Below are 23,676 nucleotides of genomic sequence, written 5' to 3' on the forward strand. Positions count from 1 at the left end.
GCCTTCGTCAATGAATGCGCAGAGCAGCCTATGCTTTCCACTTAAATACATGCGCTATCGAAGAACATGTGACAAGTAGTGACACTGTAATGACAATAGAATAAAACGCGCGTAAAACCACCAATAATACATTGTCAAAGAGGTTATATCATTTCATAATGGCGCGTATGGCGCTTATGCAGTACATTTTCGGCGTGGCATGCAGATACATAACAATTCGACACAAAATGTCCGCTCACATGCGCACAAGGTAATGATTAATGCGTATTGCACCTTTTAAGATATTACCAGGAATCATACGCAAGATATGCAATCATCTTTTGCACACAAAATAAACGCAAAATCCAACACACGAGAAGCAGTCGCTAGTGAAACATACAGAGAAAGATATTTTATATGCTGACATGTAGAAAGTTCAATTCAAGTTTACTGGAGCACTCTTTTGTATTAAAAGCAAATACATTTAAAAACGTAAACATTGCATGTAATGCACCTTCACTTCAATACTAATCACGCGTCTTGGGAAAAAAAGATACTTTCCCTTGGTTTTCATTGAGACCAGAAGTAACTGCATTGAATTTGTAGATTAAAAAGGATTCTCGGACCTCTCTTTCATGATGAGATATAAAACCAGATTCCAGTATTGTGGCTGTAATGTTGTCAAAAGAATGGCCCGGAATCGCGACATGTTTGGAAAGCGGAAGGTTAGGCAAGCTTTTAGCATGTGATCTGTGGTTGTTGAATCGTAACCGGAACGGCAGTTCCGTCTGTCCAATGTATTGGAGTCCGCACACAGAACACTGGAGCAGATAGATGACATTGCTACTGTCGCAAGTGAAATCACCTTTTATTTTACAGTAAAAGTCTGATGCTGTGCTTTTCACTACAGTAGTGGTGGTAATGTGTTCGCACACCTTACAACGTGGCTTTTGGCAAGGGCGGCAGCCAGTTGAAAGAGGGTTAGTCGTTTTAGATGAAGTTAGCAAGTCGTGCAAATGTCGCGACCTTCGGTATGCCACACGAGGTGGTTGTGGGAAGATTTGGGTCAGGCGACTGCTCTGCATAAGGATATTGTGATGTTTTCGGAGAATGCCATTAACATTTGGTGCTGACGCGCAATGGGTTAGCACTAAAGTGGGGTTCGGTGATTGTCGAGTACGTTCATGTGAGCTAAGGAGATCTTTGCGGTCCATTACATCGGCGCGTTTTATTGCGTCGTCAATAATTTGCGTTGGATACCTTTGTCTTGTTAGGGCATCACGCAGTTTCCCGCAGTTGTCATCGAAGTCGGAATCTTTTGAACAAATTCTTTTAAAACGAAGTGCTTGGCTGTATGGTATACTTGTCTTACAGTGTCTTGCATGGCTGCTCTCGAAATGGAGGTATTGATGCCTGTCAGTCGGTTTCCTATAAAGTTTAGTCACAAGTTTAGTGCCAGACAAGGACACTGTTACGTCCAAAAAATTTATCGACGATACCGAATATGATTCTGTAAAAGAAATGGATGGGTGCACGCTGTTGAATCCTGCTCTAAAGGACATAAGTTCTGATTCACCGTGGTGCCAGATGAAAAAAATATCATCTATGTAGCGCTTGTAATAAAAGGGTTTCAAGCTACATCTACCAATGAATTTGTCCTCAAGTAGTCCCATGAAAATGTTGGCGTAATTTGGGCCTATCTTGGTTCCCATCGAGGTACCGCTCACCTGTACAAAATGACTCCCATTGAATTCAAAATTATTAAACTTTAGAATGAGCTTGAGCAGGACTGCCAGAGTGAAGGAGTCGACCGGTTTTGTAAATGATAAATCGTCGTATGCGTCGAGCACCGAACGGATACCATCTACATGGGGAATATTATTGTACAAAGAAGCTACATCCATCGTCACCAGTAGGGAGTCATGAGGAACGTCAATGTCGATAATATCTGTTAAGAAGGGGTTGGTGCTTTTAGGTATGACAAAAATGTGGGCGGAATGATGTTGATTATGCTGTCGACATAGCGGGACAAAGGCTCAGTAACCGTTCCAATGCCTGACACTATTGGACGGCCGGGGTTTCCAGGCTTGTGAATCTTGGGTAAGAGATAAAATCTCCCTTCGATTGGGCTGAGGGGTACTAGCGAGTGGCTTGCCTTTTCGAATAGTTTTCCGTCTTTGACAAGTTCAGCTATGCTGTCTATTACAATTTCTTTATATCTACAGGTAGGATCAGCGTCCAAACGGTTATAAAACGTGGTATCATTAAGTTGCCTTTCTGCTTCAGCAATATAATCACTTTCATTCATGACTACCACTGCTCCACCTTTATCTGCGGGCTTGATAACAATATCATGCCGGTTCTGCAGTGAATCAATTGCCTTCTTTTCATCTGCAGAAGAGTTGTGCTTGAAAACAGTGCGCTTTTCGTACACCTTTAGAATGTCTTGTTGCACAGCGGATATATATAGGTCGAGGTATTTATCTCGCTGAGTAGGCGGGGTCCATTGATAATGTGACGGCATATGCGTAGAAGAGGGCCGTTCATGAAAAAACTCCCGTAGTCTCATAGTGCGTGTGAAGTTCTCCAAGTATTTTACTTGCTGGAACTCGTTATACCCGTCTGTCGTTGGACAAATGTTCAAGCCGCGCGAAAGCACTGTAATTTCTTTTTCAGATAAGCCAAAATTTGATATGTTGACGATGTTTGTTTGGGACGAAGCTTTAGCACTGGCGTTCACTTCTGGGGAGAATGCGGAAGGAACGTTATCACGAAGCAGCTTGTTAGATTTTGTAACTTCCACTTGTGCAGTCCTTTTTGCTTGATATTCATCTAATAAAGTGTACTGCAAGGGTGTTAAATCGAGAGTAGCACGCATTTGTCGTTCCCTGTTCGTTAAGTCTTTAACGGATGACTGGTAATGATCAATGACAATTCGCTTGAGTTCTAAGGATGCTTTCATTAGAGTATCCTTCCACATATTTGCGTTTCGGCTCGACATTTCAGATGTAGCAGGCCTTAAAGCTAGTCTAAGGCCTCTAGGAGGAATCGACGCTGCGACATAAGAACTTAAAGTGGACGCATGAAGTTGGTATCGGACGCGCTTGTCAATCAACTTTCTCAACCTAAGAAAACCGGTCGAGGATGTCACCATACCGTTTGAAGCAATGCCTAGTCAGTTCTGCGTGGCCTTCGCTCCGTTCGCAGACTTGCTCCTTTGAGGGTAGTTGTGCGGCAGCCAGGTGCTGCCAGATGTCTTAGGGGGCTGTTTCGTTGTGGACTTGCTTCCATTTGTCCCGGTAGGGCACAGTTCTTTTGCAGTAGGTTCCGATGTGGATGGCAGGGCTGTGGACATTTGGCTTGCGGCAGGTTGGTCCAAGAAGCCGTCTTTCTCGGTAGATCCAGTGGGCGCATGATCGCTCCAAGATGTAGACGAAACGTTCGTAGAAAAGCGGAAACCCCGCTGCTGTATGTGGCTAGCGATCAGTGCAACGCCCTCGAAACTTGGGTGGACGCCGTAAGCTGCAAGAACAAGTACCGATGGATACCACTCAAAACCATGGTCGAGGAAGAAAACATGTCGTGAACGCCGGCAGAAATTTCGTAGACGGCTGTTAAAGCTGCACACCTCACGGTTGCAGTGTCGCACAGTGGCAGCGTTGCGATTCCCACGACGGTGGTTTGTGCATCGAGGAAGCAAAAGGCTGACGTAAATCCGACGTACTGTAGGACGTGCTTCAGCAACGAAGGTCAGTAGGTCTCGATACTTCTCAAAGGTGATGCGTCCTGTGCTGCGGGTCAAATCATTGGTCCCGACGTGCTGGATAAGTGTGGTAGCAGATGACGGCACAAAATCGACGAGGGTGCGGACATCACCAATAGTGGCGCCACACTGCGAAATGAAGGCTGGTGGGCCAACTCGAAGAGGATCGAAGTGCTGGAACAGGTACTTGGTTTGTGAGTCTCCTATGACCACCGTAGTTACTGGAGTCTTTGGGAACTTCCAAGCGACGGTTTTCGTAGTGGCCCGCTCAGGATCCATAGTTATGTATGTTTCATAAAAGTCTTCCAGGATCTAGAAATATGTATAAGATGAGGTAGGGGCGCACAAACGAAAACAAAGGTTTATTTCCGACGTTTCGGCCGGGGCCCGGCCTTCGTCAAGGAATGCGCAGAGCAGCCTATGCTTTCCGCTTACATGCTGGGTGCATTACATGCTATGTTTATGTTTTTAAATGTATTTGCTTTTAATACAAAAGAGTGCTCTAGTAAACTTGAAGTGAACTTTCTACATGTCAGCATATAAAATATCTTTCTCTGTATGTTTCACTAGCGACTGCTCCTCGTGTGTTGGATTTTGCGTTTATTTTGTGTGCAAAAGATGATTACATATCTTGCGTATGATTCCTGGTAATATCTTAAAAGATGCAATACGCATTAATCATTACCTTGTGCGCATGTGAGCGGACATTTTGTGTCGAATTGTTATGTATCTGCATGCCACGCCGAAAATGTACTGCATGAGCGCTGCGCGCGCCATTATGAAATGATATAACCTCTTTGACAATGTATTATTTGTGGTTTTACGCGCATTTTATTCTATTGTCATTACATTGTCACTGCTTGTCACATGTTCTTCGATAGCGCATGTATTTAAGCGGAAAGCATAGGCTGCTCTGCGCATTCCTTGACGAAGGCCGGGCCCCGGCCGAAACGTCGGAAATAAACCTTTGTTTTCGTTTGTGCGCCCCTACCTCATCTTATATATATATATATATATATATATATATATATATATATATATATATATATATATATATATATATATATATATATATATATATATATATTTTAAAGGGAAATGAGGGTGCTCGTTATAATACATGAAGGAAAGAAGCCAACAGTCGGCGAGGCCAAGGAAAGCGTTGGGGATGGTACTTTATGTTTTTTTTTTTAATGTTTACTTGGATTAAGTAAACATTAAAAAAAAAAAAAAACATAAAGTACCATCCCCAACGCTTTCCTTGGCCTCGCCGACTGTTGGCTTCTTTCCTTCATGTATTATAACGAGCACCCTCATTTCCCTTTAATTGATCTGCTTGTAGCTCACGGGGGTCTCGGTTCTGGCAGTCTTGAAGCCATGGGTAGCGTAAGAGGGTTCTAGCACAGCTTTCGCCCTCGCTCTTGATCACGTTCTACGTGACGCTGGCGGTAACAAAGGACGTTCTACGTCCGCCGCTATGGTTGAGGGTGGCGCTGGTGAACACTCTCAAGATTCGTATACAGACAACATAAATACCCAAGCAAGTAGCAGGGGGGACAGCGGCCGATGTAGCTCAGTTGGTAGAGCATCGGACGCGTTATTCGGAGGTCGTGGGTTCGGATCCCACCATCGGCACGTTGTTTTTTCTTCTACTTTGTGTTTAATTATATTTCCCCTAACAGATTACATTACTAATTTCTGTGATTATCCAAGTAAACATTTAAAAAAAAAAAGAAAAAAAAAGACAAAGTACCATCCCCAACGCTTTCCTAGGCCTCGTCGACTGTTGGCTTCTTTCCTTCATATATATATATATATATATATATATATATATATATATATATATATATATATATATATATATATATATATATATATATATATATATATATATATATTCAAACATGATGTCACACAACTTTCCCGATTATCTATTTTATTCCAACAGTTTCGGACGGTGGACCGTCCTTCTTCAAGGTAGAATTGAGAATGGAGAATAAGTCCGCACATTACGCCACTGTTAGGAGAGGGAGAAGGAATTCTCGCCGTCCATCTTTGGAGAAGCAAACATTACTGAATAGATAGAAAGGGCGAAAAGCTCCAGTTGATTATTGGCTGGTAATGCAACAAAGACGGAGAGAGAAAAAAAAAAGAAAAAAAAGGGGGGGGGGGAGGGGGGAAGAGAGAGAAAGGGGCAAAAAGAGAAAGTGGAGAGCCGACGAATCTTACATACGCGCCGTGCTTCCACGAAGACGACACTAAAAGCAAGACAAGTCTCCCTCGAAGGAAGCCAGAAATTGAGCAAAGGTTCAGAATAACATAAAAATAATAATAATAAAAAAAAATAATAAAAAAAAAAAATAAAAAGTGAAAAACAGACAACGCGAGCATGCACACCAGGACGGCCTGCTCCCCAGCGGTGCAGGTGTTCAAGAAACCGTTGGGATAAGAGTTATGTGTTCTAGACGGAGTTGTTCCACCCCGCGACACGCCAGCGATCGGAGCCAGGGCGGCGCGCCGCCGCGGCGACGAAAGAGCCGTCGGCCAGACGCGCTCTCCCGAAACCCGAAACCCAATGCCGCAGTCGGGCATTCGCGTCAAGTGGTTCCCGCGAGCGTGTCCTAAGTAAAGACGTTTGTTGCGGGATAGAAAACCGACCAGAGGGGGGAGGCCAAGGAGGTAAATAACGAACAGTATAGTTTGCGTGAGAAGTAGGAAATTCTTAGGAGCGGGCAAATGGGGGGAGATAAAGGCCTCGTCTATTAGTTATGTAGGCTTTTCAGAAAGGCAAAGTTGCCCAATGTTTCATTAATTCTATGGGTTAGAGTCTGAAATTTGTGTATGAAGTACGATTCTCTTTCTTCTCTTTGTCGATTTGTTTGGAAGCCTGATTGAAGGAGAATGACCCGAATGTTTTCGAAAGTGTGGTTTGGAAGGCATAGGTGCTTTGAAAAAGGGAGATTTGGCAGTGTGTGGACGTGGGCCTTGTGGTTTTTGAAACGAAACCTGAATGGTGTTTCGGTCTGGCCGACGTATTCCATGCCGCACAAACCGCAGCTTAGCATGTATACCACATTGGCACTGTCGCAGTTCAAGGATTCTTTGATCTTAAAGGTGAAATCAGAGAAGTTGCCCTTTACAATATTTGCCACCTGCACATGATTGCAAACTTTACAGCGTGGTTTTCCGCGCGGTTTACATCCGGGGTTAGGGTTAGTATTGGCGGTCGTTTTAGATTTACTAACATGTCCTTTAGGTTTCTAGAGCGCCGATACACTGCTCTCGGTGGCTGTTTGAAAATGGAAGACAAGTGACTGCTTTGCTGGATTATATTGAAATGTTTCGAGAGGATATTATTAACCCGGGGCATGTTTTAGGAATGTGTAAGAACGAGGTTTGTTGGCCTGTCGTTCTGCTGTGAGTTTTCCAAATTGATTATTTCATTTCTGTCTAAGCCTCGAGCTTTCCCAATAGCATCATCAACCATGAAGGGGGGGTATTCCTTTTGCAGAAGATTTGTTTTTAGTTGCTCCGCATGGCGGTCAAAGTCCTCTAGCTCAGAGCAAATCCGTCGGAATCTATATGCCTGTGAGTAGGGTATGCTGGTTTTACAGCGGTGTGGGTGGCTGCTTTTGAAATGTAGGTACTGCTGGCGGTCGGTTGGTTTCCGGTATAGGGTAGTCTTAAGAACGTTGCCTTTTCTCTGTATTGTAACGTCCAAGAAGTTAATTAAGGATTTAGAAAAGCTGTGCGTGAACGATATGGATGGGTGAAATGAATTGTAATTTTGTATAAATGTTAACAGGCTGGCTTCGTCGTGAGGCCAAATGAGGAAAATATCGTCAAGAAAACGTTTATAGAGGAGGGGTTTCAGAGACTGAGTGTCCAGGAATTGCTTCTCGAGGGACGCCATGAATATATTGGCATAGGCCGGTGCCACCTTAGTTCCCATCGCCGTACCGTTAACCTGAAGGTAGTGTCTTCCCTCAAATTTTAAGTTATTGTGATTAAGGTATGCATCCACTGCCGCACGTATGCCGACTGAATGGGGGATATTCGTGTACAGGGATGTTACGTCCATTGTGACTAAAAAGCTTTCCGTCGGAATTTCGAGGTTGGACACTACCCTCAGGAAATGATTTGTGTCCTTAATGTAGACAGGGATAGTTGGTATAATGTCCTTAAACAGGAAGTCAAGGACTGCGGAAATATTTTCGGTTTCCACGAATTTAGAAAAACAATGGCCAAAGCTACAAACATGTGAGCGGACACATCTGCTCCAACGAGCTGTCGTCTTCTCGCTTGAGTTTCGGCTTTGTGCTGCTTCGCAATGCTTTTAATGATGTTCACAATTCTAGAAAATCACCAGTTTCCTTCTCAATTAGGTTTCGGCCACTTGCCGTGCTCAAACATAATTTTCATCTTCCTGCTGCAGCTGTCGGATTAACATAGCATTACTGCCCTGTGAGTTTTCTCGGCGTTTCAGCTACTTGTGGTGTCAGAAGAATTCATGGCAAACGGAAGATGAATGCAGGACAAAGAAAAAAAGGCTGAGCAGGTGCGCTTACCAAATGGGATATTGCCACCAACAATGCGAGTTCGCTCGTCTACCTGAGGTCCTTCAGTGCGCTTCTGGTAGGGGAGCTCTGCATCACTCCGGCAGGCTTAATCGCTAGAGTAGCGGCATAGTCTTGGAACTAAATCTAGGGTGTCAAATACTGGCATTGACGTTTTTTGCGATTAAGAAGAGGGAGCGGTTCGCCATTTCAATCATCAACATAGACACCTCCACTGACAATAAAAGCCTCTTTGAAAGCCACCTCATTCTCGAGAACAGCCTATTATCATTGATGAACCTAATTTTCGGCCACATTTAGCTGCAGTCTCGTATTCTGGCAAGGCACACTGCTACATTCAACGATCGGATTCCCCTCTTTCGCATTGCACGCTCCATCAATGCCCGTTTGCTCACATTTAGTTTATACTGTGATTACAATGTGTTTATTTTCGAGTTATGTCCGATTTCTTGCTCTTTATCTTGCACCTTTATTTTCGTTTTAGAGGCTGCTGTACAGTCCTCGTTATAGCTCTACACATTTTGCTAGTCTCAAAATTTCTTCAATATAAAGGAGCACTGGTAAAGTAGATGTAATATATTTATTTAGAGGTACATTGAAAAATAGATCAATATCGTTAAAGTGTACGTGTTCAACGCATGTCATAGTATTTCCACCCATCTAATGAATCCACTCTCCAAGTCACAGTCTACCGCAAATACATCGCCACGTCTCTTGCGCCAAGCGGCCACCGCGCTCTGAGACAATGGCGACAAAACGGCTGTTGGTTCGAGGGCACACTGATATCAGAGCTGGAAGCCGACCGGGTTCTCAGGTTCTCGCCTACGCGTACTTTCACTGCTCCTTGGGCAAAGCCGAGCCCTACTCACGACGAAAAAAATTCGGGGGACAACGCTGCCTCGGCAATTTCCTGAGGCCGCTGAGCAGGTCGTGGACCAGGGCTGTCAGGTTAAAATGCTCTCAGACCCATCTGGCGATAAGGGCACAGCCGGTAGGCGTGTCCCGCCTCGCTACAGCGGTAGCAGATACGACGTTGACCTGGCGTGCGCCAGAGATAAGCCTTCCGGGGTGCTTGGTGCCGATCTGCCCAGAGGGGCAACGGTTGCGCAGCGAGCACAGTGAACTCAAGTGGAGTGTTAGGCGAAGGGCCCGGAATCAGGCTAGATGGCGAGCGACATCAGCACACGTCATCGGCTGGAGGAGTCCAGGTAGCAGCGTTTGAACAAATTCACGGATTGATAGTCTGAGTCTTCTGGACCATATGATATAAAGGTTGATGCTGGCCAGAGAAGCCACGCCCGGGGCACATGTTCCGTGATGTTGCTGCAGCTCCTCGCGGACCGCGGTAGATCGAGATGGTGAAGGGAGTTCAGATCTGCTACGGGATTGTAGTCATTGCGGTCACTCGGCGGAGGTGCGGGTAGGGAATTCAGTGGCCGAGCATACTGGCTGCATCGCTGCTGTACCAGCTTCTTCATAGGTACAGCATCAGCCAGAAAATCCCCGACAGTGGTGGGCGGCTACAGACCAAGGTCGGAAAAAAGCTGGTCCTTGACGCCGCACATCAGGTGCGCACCTTCTGTCTTCACCTCATGGGCGGATCGACGCAGTGGCAAAGGCGCACGACGTCTTCAACGTAAATTGCAACCGTCTAGTTTCGATGCTGGACTGGAGAGGTTAGGGCACGCTGCTCTCAAATGGCGGTCACTGTTCTCGTACGTACTGAGGAGCTGGTTTCGGAAGGCCAGCAATCTGGACAATGTGGCCTCGTGGTTCTCGAACTGCCTCTGAGCAACGCCTTCAAGGCTGAAGTAGACGTTTCACATTTTTTCAGCCTCGTCCCAGCATTTGAACGTCGCGACCCGTTCGTAGCCTGCTAGCCAATCCTTGCTATTTCGAACTACTCACCGTGAAATGGCTTAGGGGTACGTTGGGTGTGAAAGAATAAATATTAGGACGTGGTTGCTAGCGGGCATTGCCATTGCTACCTTGTCATTACTGTGGGCGGGCTGTGTCATATTCAAGGGGCGGGCGGTGTCATTGCCATAGCTATTCTGGAAGCCGGAGGCTCTACGTCAAGAGGAAAAGCCTCGGGGGGCAAGCCTTGGAGCCGCCGGCTTGCACGATGATCATGAGTGGCCACATCGGGTCGTCTGCATAAGAATAGATCGTCGATAGCACCTCCACTAGTCTAACGACTCAAGCGCCAAGTAGCCGTGAAAGTATGCGTAGGCGAGAATCCGAGAATCACGTCTCCTTCCAGTACTGATATTAGAGTTCATAACCTAGCGCGCCTCACGAGCCAAAGGCCGCTACATAGACGTCGTCCCCCAGTACGGCGGCCGCGTGGTGCTAGGCACGTGGCAATATATTGACTGTAGACTTACTGGTATAGTAAATTTATTAGTCGCCTATAAATACTATGGGGATGCATTGAGCATGCACACTAAAGTTATAATTATCCCTTGTTAAATGTGGCTCATAAGTAAATATATCGCATATCTACATTATCAGTACTCATTTATGCTGAACAAACGCTGAGGCTAGTGAAATGGAATATTGTTGGGCTTGTTATTTCATGATTTAGAATAAAAAAGCGCGAAACCACTGGACGACAGAAAATAAGAACAGACACGAGTGACATGGGCAGAGCTATAACAAAGACAGTACAGCAGCCTCTAAAACAAAAAAGGTGCAACATAGAGAGCAAGAAATCCGACAGAACCAAAAAATAAACACGATGTAATGACATTATAAACGAAATGTGTAGAAACGGGCATTGGTAGAGCATGTAATGGGAAAGAGAGGAAGCCGATCGCGAGAGGTTATAGTGCGTGCAGCCAGAAAATGAGCTACTGCAGGAAGGGGCCGAAAGTTAGGTCGATGGATGTAGAAGGGCGTTCTCGAGGATGAGGTAGCCTTTGACAAGGCTTGTATTGTCAATGCGGTGGCTTCAATTATTATTCAAATGGTGAACAGTTATCCCTATTTTTATCTAGGCGATGTTTGCTTTTCGCGGCGGCTAAGGGGGAATAATACCACTTGCCTAGCACCTCGCGTCCGTCGCACTTGGGGACAGCAATGACAAAGCGACCGTTGGCTGAAGAGGCGCACTGAGCGCTAAACTCTTATATCAGTGCTTGAAGTCAGCCTGAATCTCAGGTTCTCGCCTATGTGCACTTTTAAGGCACCTTGGGGCTTGCGTGGTGACAAATATCATCATGAATCTAACTATTTTCCTTACCAGTTAAAGCGTCCTGCTGCGCATCGCTAAGTGTTGTTCGCTGCTCAGATTATGAAATTAAAATATTTTTAAGCATAATATATTTCTGGCCCATCTTTCGGAGTATTCTGCTCAGTCCTGAAGTACGCAGTGCAATTCGTATTTTGTTTAAAAGGCAAATTTCTGTCAGCGTGTCATAGGTTAGTATTTTTTTAACGTGATAACATTAAAGTCCTCGTTCCCTAAAAATTCTGACCATGTCGTTTTCAGCGTGTATTTCAAGACGAAACTGTAGTGGTTAGAAAAATCAGTAGATGCCCTATTGAAAAAAAGTGTATGATATTTGGTATTACCTCACACAAATCATGTTGTACAAGATTATTGCATCACACACATATGATCCCTATAATTCTTTATGGTTCATATGACCCGGAATGATCATTATGATCCTATATGATTTATATGAGACCCGACAAATGTGATCCATGTGATTCAATGATATTATATGATCCATATGATATCCTGATCTGTGTGAGAGATCAATCATATCGTACACTAATACAGATCCCAACCATATGATATAACAAATGAAAATATATATATTGTATATAATAAATCCTGTAGATATGACTTTGTCACGCACAGCTGACCCTAGCAGCAGGTCATCAGACCACTGCAAAATATGCCACGATACCACCGTCACTGCATTGAGGAAGTATGCAATGGGTATAGGCAACATGCGCACTGATCTATGACTCTTGCTTCCATTTCAATTTGTCAAAATATTTATTCTGACTCAACGGGTGACGAAGTATACTATATGCTTGTAGCACTTGAAGAAGTCGATGTCCGGCCGTTCTGGGTCTTAGTTAGGGCGTAATTAGTGCTCCCTGAAAGTATAGCAGCAAAATTGAATAATATGAGCCATATGACGAATATCAATGCAGTTCCACAGCCTACGCATTTCCTGAGAGCCGAGGAAAACTGGCTCTGCGTGTTCTGCCATTGACATTAGTAGCACGTTCATGACCCGGTCATGCCAAATTCTGGCAGAGAAGTTTAGAGCAGCAATTCCTTCCAACTGTTATTTTCTTAAAGAAACAAAAGCAGCAAGCATCATGTATACGTGAAGCAAACTGCTCAGCTACGACGTTTCGATGTGCGTGCAGAAAGAAAGATGTCAATAGTAATTATTCTTTAATCCGAGGCGCATACTGCAACAGCTAAGGATAAGACCTAATGGTGTACGACATCATATGCAGGCTTGAACGTCCTCAAAGCGACTCAGGGTGAGACTGTTGTTTACATTGCAGACGGGTGCCTTTTTTTTGTCTCCACTGAATGCGGACGCCACATCAGACCAAATGAGTAGCTGAACGGAGTCCTACGCTTATATTTGCGTTTCCTCCTCAATAACACTGAATTGAACATGCGCATATGGATGGAGAACATGAAATTCACCACTGCCCACTAGTGTATTTGCCGGTGATATCCTTCTCACGCACTTTTTCCGTTTCAACAAGTGAACAATGGCTTTAGCATCAATGGTGCTTAGGTCAAGCTAGGCACTAATAAACTAAACAAACCCGCTAATATATAAAGGTGTGCCAAATAATTGCAATCGATTGCCCATGACCATTATATTGTTTCCAATATAATTTTTATATGTGGGGGAAAATCTCTCGAGATGAAAAATGATCCTTAGTTATAAATTATCTAGTGTAGTTTTCTCGGGGTGAAAATGGGGTGAAAATTGCCATTTTTTTCTCCTCGAACACTGCAAGTTCGGAGACCTGCTGCTAGCGAAACAGCGTTTTGTCATCCAATATTCTTAGTCGCTAACTCTACGTAACGTTTACTGTTATAAGAACTATTAATAATTGTTGGGTTGTTGCAGTTAATTTAGTGAAAATAGCGAACTTTGTTTCCAGAGCAACGCGCTACAAAAATATTCATTTTTATCCTTATATACTCTCATACCGCGTTTACATTGTTTGCACAAAACATTTTCTATTTCTTACCCGTCTTGTGTTCCTAATTTCAAGCAGCATTTGGAGCTCTAGACCACTACGTGCGTTCTCCAAAACGTATCAAAATCTATCAAAATTTGAGAACAGAAAAGGGGGGGCAATTTTGAATCTAATAAAAAAAATCTTCGATTTTTATTCATCTCTCTCTCAAGAATCCCCAGTACCTCGAAATATCACCGACTAAAAAAATATAACTATAAATATAAGACTGAGTAATTCTCCTAAAAATTGCCAAATTCAGCCTTGCACTCTGGCACGATTCAATAAAAAGTAGGAATTGAAACTATTTCTCTAAACTATCTAGGTTTTATTCTTGAATCTTTGAGAAGTTTGGAAATCAAGATTCGTTTTTTTAAGATATTTTTTAACTCGGCCGAAATTCTAAATAGTACAAAATGGAAGCTGATTTGAATTTAGAAAATACCACAATTTCGATCTTTATCGAAGTTTCTGGAAACAATGCCGAGAACATTAGATTTATCAATCACTAAAAATATTGCTATATGCAAAGTACCGATATAAATATAAAAACGCATGATTTTATTTTATAGATGTGTTTATGGCTTCCCCTTATGGAGTAGGTATCAAAGCTTCGGTTCAGTACTTGCTGCATTTAGTTACATTTTATTTTGTGTAATTATCAAAGCCTTGTCAGTTCTTATACAGTCTTTCTCTGCTTGTTGGCAAGGGCTGAATACAGCTTCAGTTCAGTCGTTCAGTCGTGTCCGACGCTTCGTGACCCTATGGACCATATCAAGCCACGCTTTCCGGTCTCTCACTATCTTTCTAACATCACATAACTTCATCTGCAGCGCCTCGAGGATGCCTTCTGACCATCGCGTTCGCTGCTTACTCCTTCTCCGGTGGCCCTCAACCTTTCCTAACATCAAATCGTTCTATAGCGACTACTCTCTTCTCTTCAGATGACCAAAGTAGCTGAGCTTTAACTTTAAAATTTGACCCTCCAATGAGCAGTCAGGGTTTATGGTCGACAATATCGACTGATTTGATCTTCTGGCAGTCCAAGGAACTCTCAAGACTCTTCGCCAGCACCACAATTCAAACGCGTCAATTCTTCGGCGGTCAGCGTTTTTCACAGTCCAACTCTCGCATCCAAACATCACAACTGGAAAGACCATAGCACAGCACGAGTTATACGGATCTTGGTTGGCAGACTAATGTATCTGCTCTTTACTACGTGGTCAAGGCTCGCCATGGCTCTCTTTCCCAGAAATAGGCATCTCCTAACTTCATGGCTGCAGTCTCCTTCCGGGGTAATCTTGCAGCCAAAGAAGAGAAAATCGGTCACAGCTTCCACTTCTTGTCCATTGATGCTCCAGGACTTGATGGGGCAAGACGCCATGATCTTTGTCTTTTTAATGTTCCGTTTAAGCCAAAACTTCTCACTCTCTTCATGTATGCGCATCAGTCGTCTCTTGACTTCCACTTCACTATCTGACGCTAAAGTGGTATCATCCACATATCTAAGGTTGTTGATACGTTTCCCAGCACTCTTTACGCCAGCTGAAGACTCATCCAGACCAGCCTTCCTTATGATGCGCTCAGTATATAGGTTAAATAGGCAGGGCGACAGAATGCAGCCTTGTCTCACTCCTTTCTAAATCGGAAACCAATCAGTAAGACCATGTCCAGTTCTGACTGTGGCCTCTTGCCCTTCATACAGGTACCTGAGGTGATAGATGAGGTGAATTGGAATTCCCATTTCTTGGACAGCTTGCCACAATCTTCTGTGATCTACGCAGTTAGACGCTTTCTCATAATCAATAAAGCTCAAGTATGTGGGTTTCTGGAACTCTCGTGCCTTTTTCATGATCCAGAGAAGGTTGGCAATCTGGTCTCTAGTTACTCTGCCCTTGCGAAACCCAGCTTTCACGTCCGGAAGCTCCCGATCCACATACTGCTGCAGCCTACCTTGGAGGATTTTCAACATCGCCTTGCTAGCATGCGAAATAAGCGCGTTCGTGCAGTAGTTGGATCAATCTTTGGCACTGCCTTTCTTTGGAATGGGGATGTAAACTGACCTCCTCCAATCTTGTGGCTACTTCAGGGTTATCCAAATTTGCTGACATAATATATACAGAACTTTAACAGCGTCGTCATGGTTGAGGTTTTGAAGCAATTCAGCTGAAAGGCCATCAGTTCCGCTGGCTTTGTTCTTAGCAAGGCTGGCTAAGGCAAATTCAGCTTCACTTTTCAGGATGCCCGGCTCGAGATCCGTAATCACCACCGTCTTATGTTGGGTTTGCACATCTAGGACCTTCTTGTACAGTTCTGTGTATTCCTGCCCCCTCTTCTTTATCTCTGAGGCTTCCATGAGGTCCCTGCCTCGTTTGTCATTTATCATACTCAGCTTAGCACAGAAGCTTCGTTTGATATCTTTGATTGTCTTATACAGAGCTCTTGTGTTCCTGAATTGGCTGTTGTTCTCAACTGCTTGGCACTGTGTGTTCAGGAAGGCATTCTTATCTCTTCTTGCTATTTTCTGAAAATCCGCATTTAGAACCTTGTATCTTTCTCTTTCCCCCATAACTTTTGCCATTCTCCTTTCCTCAGCTATTTGCAAGGCCTCTTCATATAAACAGCCTGCTTTCTTGCATTCCATTTCGTTTGGAACTACCTTAGTAGCAACTTGTATTATATCACGAACATCAGTCCACATCTCTTCAGGCTCTGTCTTCTAGATCTAATTCTTGAAATCGATTCCTCACTTCAAAAGCTTATTCTGATGGAATTTGATCCACATCATAACTGAAAGGCGTTCCAGTTTTCTGCGTTTTCCTGAATCGAAGCTTAAATTTGGCAACAAGAAGCTGATGATCGGTGCCGCAATCGGCGCCAGGCCTTGGTTTTACTGCTTGTATAGCGCTTCTCCATCTCTGCCGGCAAAGAATATAATCAATCTGATTCCTGCACAGACCGTCCGGTGAAGTCCATGCGCACAGGCGTCTCTTGTGCTATTGAAAAAGAGTATATGCTATGGTCAGGTTATTTTCTTGAAAAAACTCTACAAGCCTCTGCACAGCTTCATTTGCCTCACCAAGACAAAACTTCCCTTACGGAAATCCCATATCTGCTCCAGATATGGAACATATGCTGCCAGATACAGATATATAAGGCAGCAAATAAGACCTTATCTGGGCCAGATAAAGTCATATATGCGCAAAATGTTGCCCTTATATGGCTAAGATTTGGCCATATCATGCAACATATAATCCATATCTGAACTGGTGACGGGACCTTATATGGCTTGATCAGGGGCATATATGGTATCCTCGCGACCTTATGTGGCCTGATAAAGGGCATATATGGCATTGCCATGACCTTATATAGACAGACCAGGGCCATATGCGTGGCACCAACAGGACTTTATATAACCTCATCGGGGCCTTAATTATGTACGCGCCATAGTGATTGTATATTAGCAATATATGGCGTTCGTCTACCTTCTGCAAATATTCAATATTGGCATCATGTGGTCGATTCTACACTCAGCATGGCCTGCATGCTTAGTGTTAATTGTATCCAATTTAGAAAATAGCTACGACTGCTAATATTTCAAATATTCTGCAGATTTCGCTGCAGTATAATTATTACACCATGTGTTTCTTAACCCAGGAGGGCGCTGGGTTATGGCTACATGCTCCTCTTTCTGTCTACTAACTCGCATTTTCATTTAAAATGCGGCGGCAGTCCGGTGCACAAACGCATGGTCGGTTAAGTTGAGGGATTCAAAATATCAAGAAAATGATGGCTGTTCAGTATACGACCCCCTCCGAGCTGTCTAGACGGTGACTCACCCTCAGAGACAGCTGGCGGTTTGCTACGTGGGGGGCCGCACTGGCTAGACAGTGACTCCTCCTCTCCCGCGTTCCCCTCTTCCCTCTCAAACAGAGGCGGCCCCTGCGTCGCGGGCTCGCTTTTCATCTCTCCTCCTCGCTGCCACGCTCTATACCGCGTAGGCCGCGAGCTCTCCGTTTTGTGTGCGCTTGCTTCTTTCCCCTCCCACTTTCAACTCCGTGCGCCTAAGCACTTTTCTCGTTCCTTTCGCTGTGGCAGACATCGGAGTTTGGAGCGGCCGGAGGGCGTGCTGCATGTTGTGTATGCTGGTGTGTGTGTGCCAGCGCCTGTTCGCTATTAGCTGTGTGCATGTAACAAAAATGCGACAGCAAACCTACAAGAGCTTCAGTCTGACTGTCGGCACAGAGGAAATTACTGTGTCCAACTGCAGGTGGAAGCTGCCTCCCCAGCCTTGGCAGCGAACCTGATGGTCGATTGAGCTTTTCGAGGCTTAAATCTGCCCTGTGTGGCCCGGCCAAATCTTCACCATTGCGTCGGATCGCACCCTCATCGTGCCGCCTCATCTTCACGCCCGATCGCCAAAACTGTGAGCGTGAGACTTCTTGTCGGGAACTAGCACTTGCCAGCCTCAGGATATTGTTCACTTTATTATTTTGATGGAAAAATTTTTCAATCAGTAAATTGGATGGTAATTGCCAGTATGTGATATTTTTCCGTACATTTCGCTGCTAATTTGTCTTTCGCTCCAGCAATTTTAACAAATTTCAGTGGGTGGATAGGGTCCTTCGTTGTTTATTTTTATTATTATTTGCACTACCTAAGTAGCTTCATGCTTGATTTGGTTTAGGGGCAGAGTTGTCGCTGTCATGACAAATGCCATCGGACATGCTTTTTTCTTTGTTTTCTCTCTTAATTTCAAAAGCAACCACGAGTTAGGCGCGTTCGCTCGTTTTGCACTGCAGTCACTGCTTAAGGTAACACCAGTACTTCCTGACAGTCTATATGTACTTTGCTAAGGTTTAGGTATTATCAGCAGTCCCAGCAGTTTGTGTTTTATCGCCCTGCGGTTTAGCGGTACCTTTTCCGGGTATCGACAAACCGTTAAATTCCCTTTCAATAGCCTAGTTCGATTATTAGCCGTTTATTTTATTTAGCTTCGCAAGTAAACCAGCTCAAACTAAAAAAATTTACTGATTAAAGCTCTGTGTGTAAAAGAGTAGAATAAAAATGTAATATCTAACTTAATAGGTTAATGTCTTTCACTTTAGCTTCTCGTGTAGACACTATTCTGTTCAGATATCCCATTAGTTTGTATTAGTATTGCGCCTAAATGAGTAGAATCTCAATATTTACTAACGGATGAGCATATCTTTGACCCTCGGTATACACACGTAATTCAGACTTGTCTTTGAGCAATTCCATATAGGCAGGTAAAAAAGAAAACCTGTGGTTTCAAAGCTATTTTCCTGTAAGGTTTGAAATAAAAGGGGAAATTCAGGTTTCCCTTGGCAAACTTGATGGAGCGTGCGTTTAGCTGAAATACTGAAATTGTCTTGTGTGTGTTGTAATAAAGTGTTATGTTGATATGCAGATATATAGATCTCTAGTTCAAAAGCCACATGCCATGCGGGCTAGATCTTTAAATCAGGAATTGGGGTGATAAGGCATATCTGACCAGATATGCCTTATTTGTTACTCGAAATCAGGAATTGGGCAGATCAGGCATATACAACCAGATATGCCTTATATGGTACTCGAAATCAGGAATTGGGCAGATATGCCTTACCTGGCCTAGCTCTGTCCTAATATACCATATCTGCCCAATTCCTCATATACCTGATCTGGATTTTTTATTAGTCCAGATATGGCATTTCCGTAAGGGTTGCCTGTAATTCCGGATATTTCTTCACTCTCCACCTTAGCATTCCAGTCTCCTATGAGAAAAACGACGTCTGATGATGGGGTGCGGTCTAAAATGCATTGCAGGTCAGCATAAAATCTCTCAACGTCAGCTCCTTCAGCAGAAGTGGTTGGTGCATAGATTTGGATAACTGTTATGTTGAAAGTGTGACCTTGGATCCGAAGCGAAATCATTCGGTGGTTTTTGGGGCTGTACCCTAGCACTGCTTTGCCCATTCTTCTGTTTACTCTGAGAGTGACCCCATTCCTGCTCCTGGATTCGTGCTCACAATAAAAGACATAATGGTTGCCGGAATTAAATTCTCCCATTCCGGTCCACTTGATCTCGCTTATACCAAAGATACCCATGTTCAATCTGTCCATATCTCGCTTGATGACATCCAGTTTACCTTGCGTCATAGATCTTACATTCCATGTTGCTATGTGATATATCTCCTTGCAACATCGGACTTTCCGGTCGCTTTCCGACACATCCAGAACTGAGTGTCCTTCTTTTGTCTTTAGCCCAGCCGCTTCATTTGTCCTGGAGCTACTAGGAATCACCCTTTGTTCATCCCCAGTAACAGGTGGGACGTCTTCCAACCTGGGGGGGCTCATCTTCCGGCGTCATATCATAATTGCTATTGTGACTGGTCATAGGGTTTCTTGGCAGGAAATACTGGAGTTGGTTGCCATTACCTTCTCCAGTGAATCACATTTTGTCAGAACTCTCTGCCGTGAACAGTCTATCTTGGGTGGCCTTACACAGCAGAGCTCACGACTTCATCGAGTTTCGCAAGCCCCTCCGCCACGACAAGGCAGTGATCAATGAAGGGGGAATATAGCTTAAAATGGTATAAATTTGCTTTTTCTGGACATTTCACGGCAGAATGCGAGTGAATGCTGATTCTTCTCTCTATTCTGCCTTCTTTTTTATTGCGAGGTGCGGTAGTATTCAATCCAGTTTCGTAATTATATTATTCGATTTCTCGATTTTGGTAATAATTACCAATACAATATTTTGAAGACGGTTTTTAATGTGCCCTTTAAATGACTATCATAAGCGAATCGCTTTGACGCCCGAGTTTTTGTGGCGCTTTGTAGAGCACACCTAGTGGTTTAGATCTCCAAATTCTGCCTTGAGTTACTATAACCTGCGCAATAAACAGAATATGGTTTTTTCCAAGCAAAAGAAAGCATCATGCCAGTATGTAAGGTTGAAAATGAACATATTGCTACATTAGGCGGTGCATGCACTGATATCTGCATAGGGACGGAAGAAGAAGAATCTCGTGAGTTTTTGTGAAGACGACGGGCGAGCAGTGTCGGTTTGTGCCCGGTTAACGCTGCTGTTTTTTTGTGTGCTGCGTGCGGAGCCATCTTGGACTAATCTCTTGGCCTTACCCTGCCACGTATTATCTTGGTGGAGGTGACTCAAGATGCACGTGCGCTCAGAACAGAGTATAAGAGCAAAATGGCACAGAAAAGCTGGATTTGCGCAGTGGCCACCACCTATCTGGGCTCACAACGACGTCAGCAACAACCACTATGACCTCCGAGGCAGCCCCTACCATCGCAGCAACATCGGCTCAGCCAGTGGTACTCACAAAGACCCGCCACGCTCTCATCTTTAATGGCGAAGACCAGCCGGACGTTGAAGACTGGCTAGATGAGTACGAGCGCTGCAGCAGAAACAACCAGTGGTACGGGACGATTATGCTGGCGAACGTAATCTTCTATTTGGCGCAAACGGCTCGGACGCGGTTCCAAAATCACGACCAAGGGCTAGTGACCTGGGATATCTGTAAACAAAAGCTACAGGACTTGTTCGAAAAGCCGATTGGGCGGGCTCGCGCAGCAAAAACAGAACTTTCCACTCGCACCCAATCCCCCACGGAGTCCTATATTGCCTATATTCAAGACGTCATTTCGTTGTGACGCAAGGTGAACCGCTCCATGCCAGAAAGTGACAGGATAGGGCATATCCTCAAGGGTACAGCGGATGATGCATTCAACATTCTCTTCTGTACGGATTGCGCTACCGTCGACTCGGTACTTCAAGTCTATCTAAACTTCAAGCAGGCTAAACAACAGCCTATCGTACATATTGTCACGGACGACAAGGAAGAAGAAGCGGGCAGTGGCGCGGGCAGGAGCGCTTGCGCTAGGCCCGCCGCGAACAGTCATTAAACGTCATCTGCCATCGTCATCGGTCATGTTCTGTCTCTTGTCTTCATCGGCTTGCCGCTTCGTAACATTTGGTTGGAGGTGCGGGGTACGACATCCCCATCCTCGCCTTGGAGCATCGACGCCATCTTCAAGCCGGGACCATCACCGAGGGCCCAGGGACATCGCCGAGCAGCTTCGCCCCAGCCCTTCAAGCCCAGACCTGAACAACTACCACCGCCCAGCCCCCAGCCCGGACCTGAAGACAAGGAGAACAGACCAATCAGAACCGAGATGACCCGAAAGACCCGAATGACCCGAAGGAACCGATGGACACGAACACGCAACACCCGCCCAAGCTGCCCGCGGACGTGACCGAGCCATCGGTCCCATGGACTCTGGTGACGGATGGTTGACAGCTCCAAGGGAGGCCGATCACCCACGCATCAGACATCGTACCGGCAAGCCGTTCTATTCTTCCTTCTTCCTCTTCTTCTTCAAGCATCCAGACACGCCCATCATCACGCCATAAAATCATTACATCACTAAACTTCCTCGTCCACGATCGGGACGATCGCTCGGTGGCCCCGGGTCATGTTACGGACAACAAGGAAGAAGAAGCGAGCAGTGGCGCGGGCAGGAGCGCTCGCGCTAGGCCCGCCGCGAACATTCATTAAAGTCATCTACCATCGTCATCGGTCATGTTCTGTCTCCTGTCTTCATCGGCTTGCCGCTTCGTAACAATATCTTTGACTGCCTTCCAAACACAGCGCCTACATCATCATGCGGTGGCCTGCTGTCTTTGGAACAGCCTTCTCATCCAGCGAACATCACTCGGATCATCCGGAGAGAACTCGAGGCCTTGAATCCTGTACCACTCACGTCTCCGCCGCCCGACACTATGGCCATGGTACAGGCCGTTGTTCGCTAAGAACTCGCCAACGTCGGCATCTCCTCCAGCCCTGTGCCGCCACCGTCACGAACGCACCCTGTTCCTGTAGTGGCTGCTGCTACCGCGAGCCAGGCTTCCCCACGTCGCTACCTTAGCCGCAATCTTGCAGAGTGGCGCACCTCAGACGACAGGCCAATTTGCTTCATTTTCTGTCACGCCGGCCACACATCTCGTTATTGCCGTAGCCGTACCTTATTCGCCCCTCGCTCTTATTACAACGCCGACCGTCGATACTCCAATGGGCCTCGACGCTCCCCTGCCCACCCAGAGGAGATCCTATGATGGACCTGGACATTATCTTCCTCAAACAGATCAGCCTAGCAACGAAACCGTCCCCACTGCCCGTCGCCCCAGCCGATCTCCATCCCCACTGGCTCGTCGATCTCGCTTCCCAGTGCCTCCTCGAAGCTCCTCCCGGTCATACGCTGGCACCTACTCGGGAAACTACCAAGTGCAGCGCCCGGGAGTGACGCTGCATTACCGACCCGGACTGTCAACTCGGAATTGACCACCACACCCAGACGTAACCTCATTGACATTCTTGTGGACGGAGTCTCCGTTTCTGCCCTTATTGACACTGGAGCCCATATTTCAGTCCTTAGTTCGTTGTTCCACCAGCGCCTCAAAAAGTTGTTACGCCCGCTAACACCTCTACAGTTCGTGTTGCTAATGAAAACACTGCTACCATCATCGGAACGTGACCTGCGCGCGTCAGCATCGCCAGCCATCACGTCCCTGTGCTCTTCGCCGTCCTTACTACTTGTCCTCAAGACATCATTTTAGGCCTAGACTTTTTAACAGCCCATTCCGCTCTCATTGATTGTGCCTCCGGACTTCTGCGCCTAAACCTGCCCCATTGTGTTCACGACCCTAGTGCTTACCAATTCTAGCCTAGCCTCCGCTCGCCTACCGCACATTTACTCGCCTACCTCCCGAGGCGGCAGTATACGTGCCCATGTCACCTTTTCCCTCCCTTCCTGACGGCGACTACGTTGTTAACCACATCACCGACGTCACTCTACAGCGCAACATCGTCCTACCTTATAACACTGTACACGTCGAGAATAACCTCACCTATAATCCCGTACTCAACTTCAGCATATCTTCGCAAGCTCTCCCGGAGGGCATTTTCCCTGCCGAGCTGTCACATTTGTGCAGCTTTACTATTTTTGCAGTATGGTCCGACTGTCACGCCCAGGTACCTGCGCACCCTGTCCCGTCACATAATCCGGAGGACCGCATCTCAGCCACGGTTGCATCTGACCTGC

The 23,676-nt window shown here is 45.4% G+C and overlaps 1 protein-coding gene across 1 annotated transcript; it reads right to left on the reverse strand.

Moving 5' to 3' along the window:
• Nucleotides 1–506: 506 nt before the first annotated feature.
• On the reverse strand, nt 507–4,021 carry LOC146177279 (uncharacterized). The gene is made up of 2 exons (XM_084581504.1): nt 3,613–4,021; nt 507–1,489 (listed from the first exon to the last, which is right to left on the reverse strand). The coding sequence occupies exons 1-2, from the start codon at nt 4,019–4,021 to the stop codon at nt 507–509; spliced, it is 1,392 nt and encodes a 463-aa protein (XP_084437630.1).
• Between the last annotated feature and the right edge of the window lie 19,655 nt (nt 4,022–23,676).

This window comes from Amblyomma maculatum, chromosome 10 (genome assembly GCF_055883805.1).
Source record: "Amblyomma maculatum isolate TAMU_Amacu chromosome 10, ASM5588380v1, whole genome shotgun sequence".
In the NCBI taxonomy this organism is placed as follows: Eukaryota; Metazoa; Arthropoda; class Arachnida; order Ixodida; family Ixodidae; genus Amblyomma; species Amblyomma maculatum.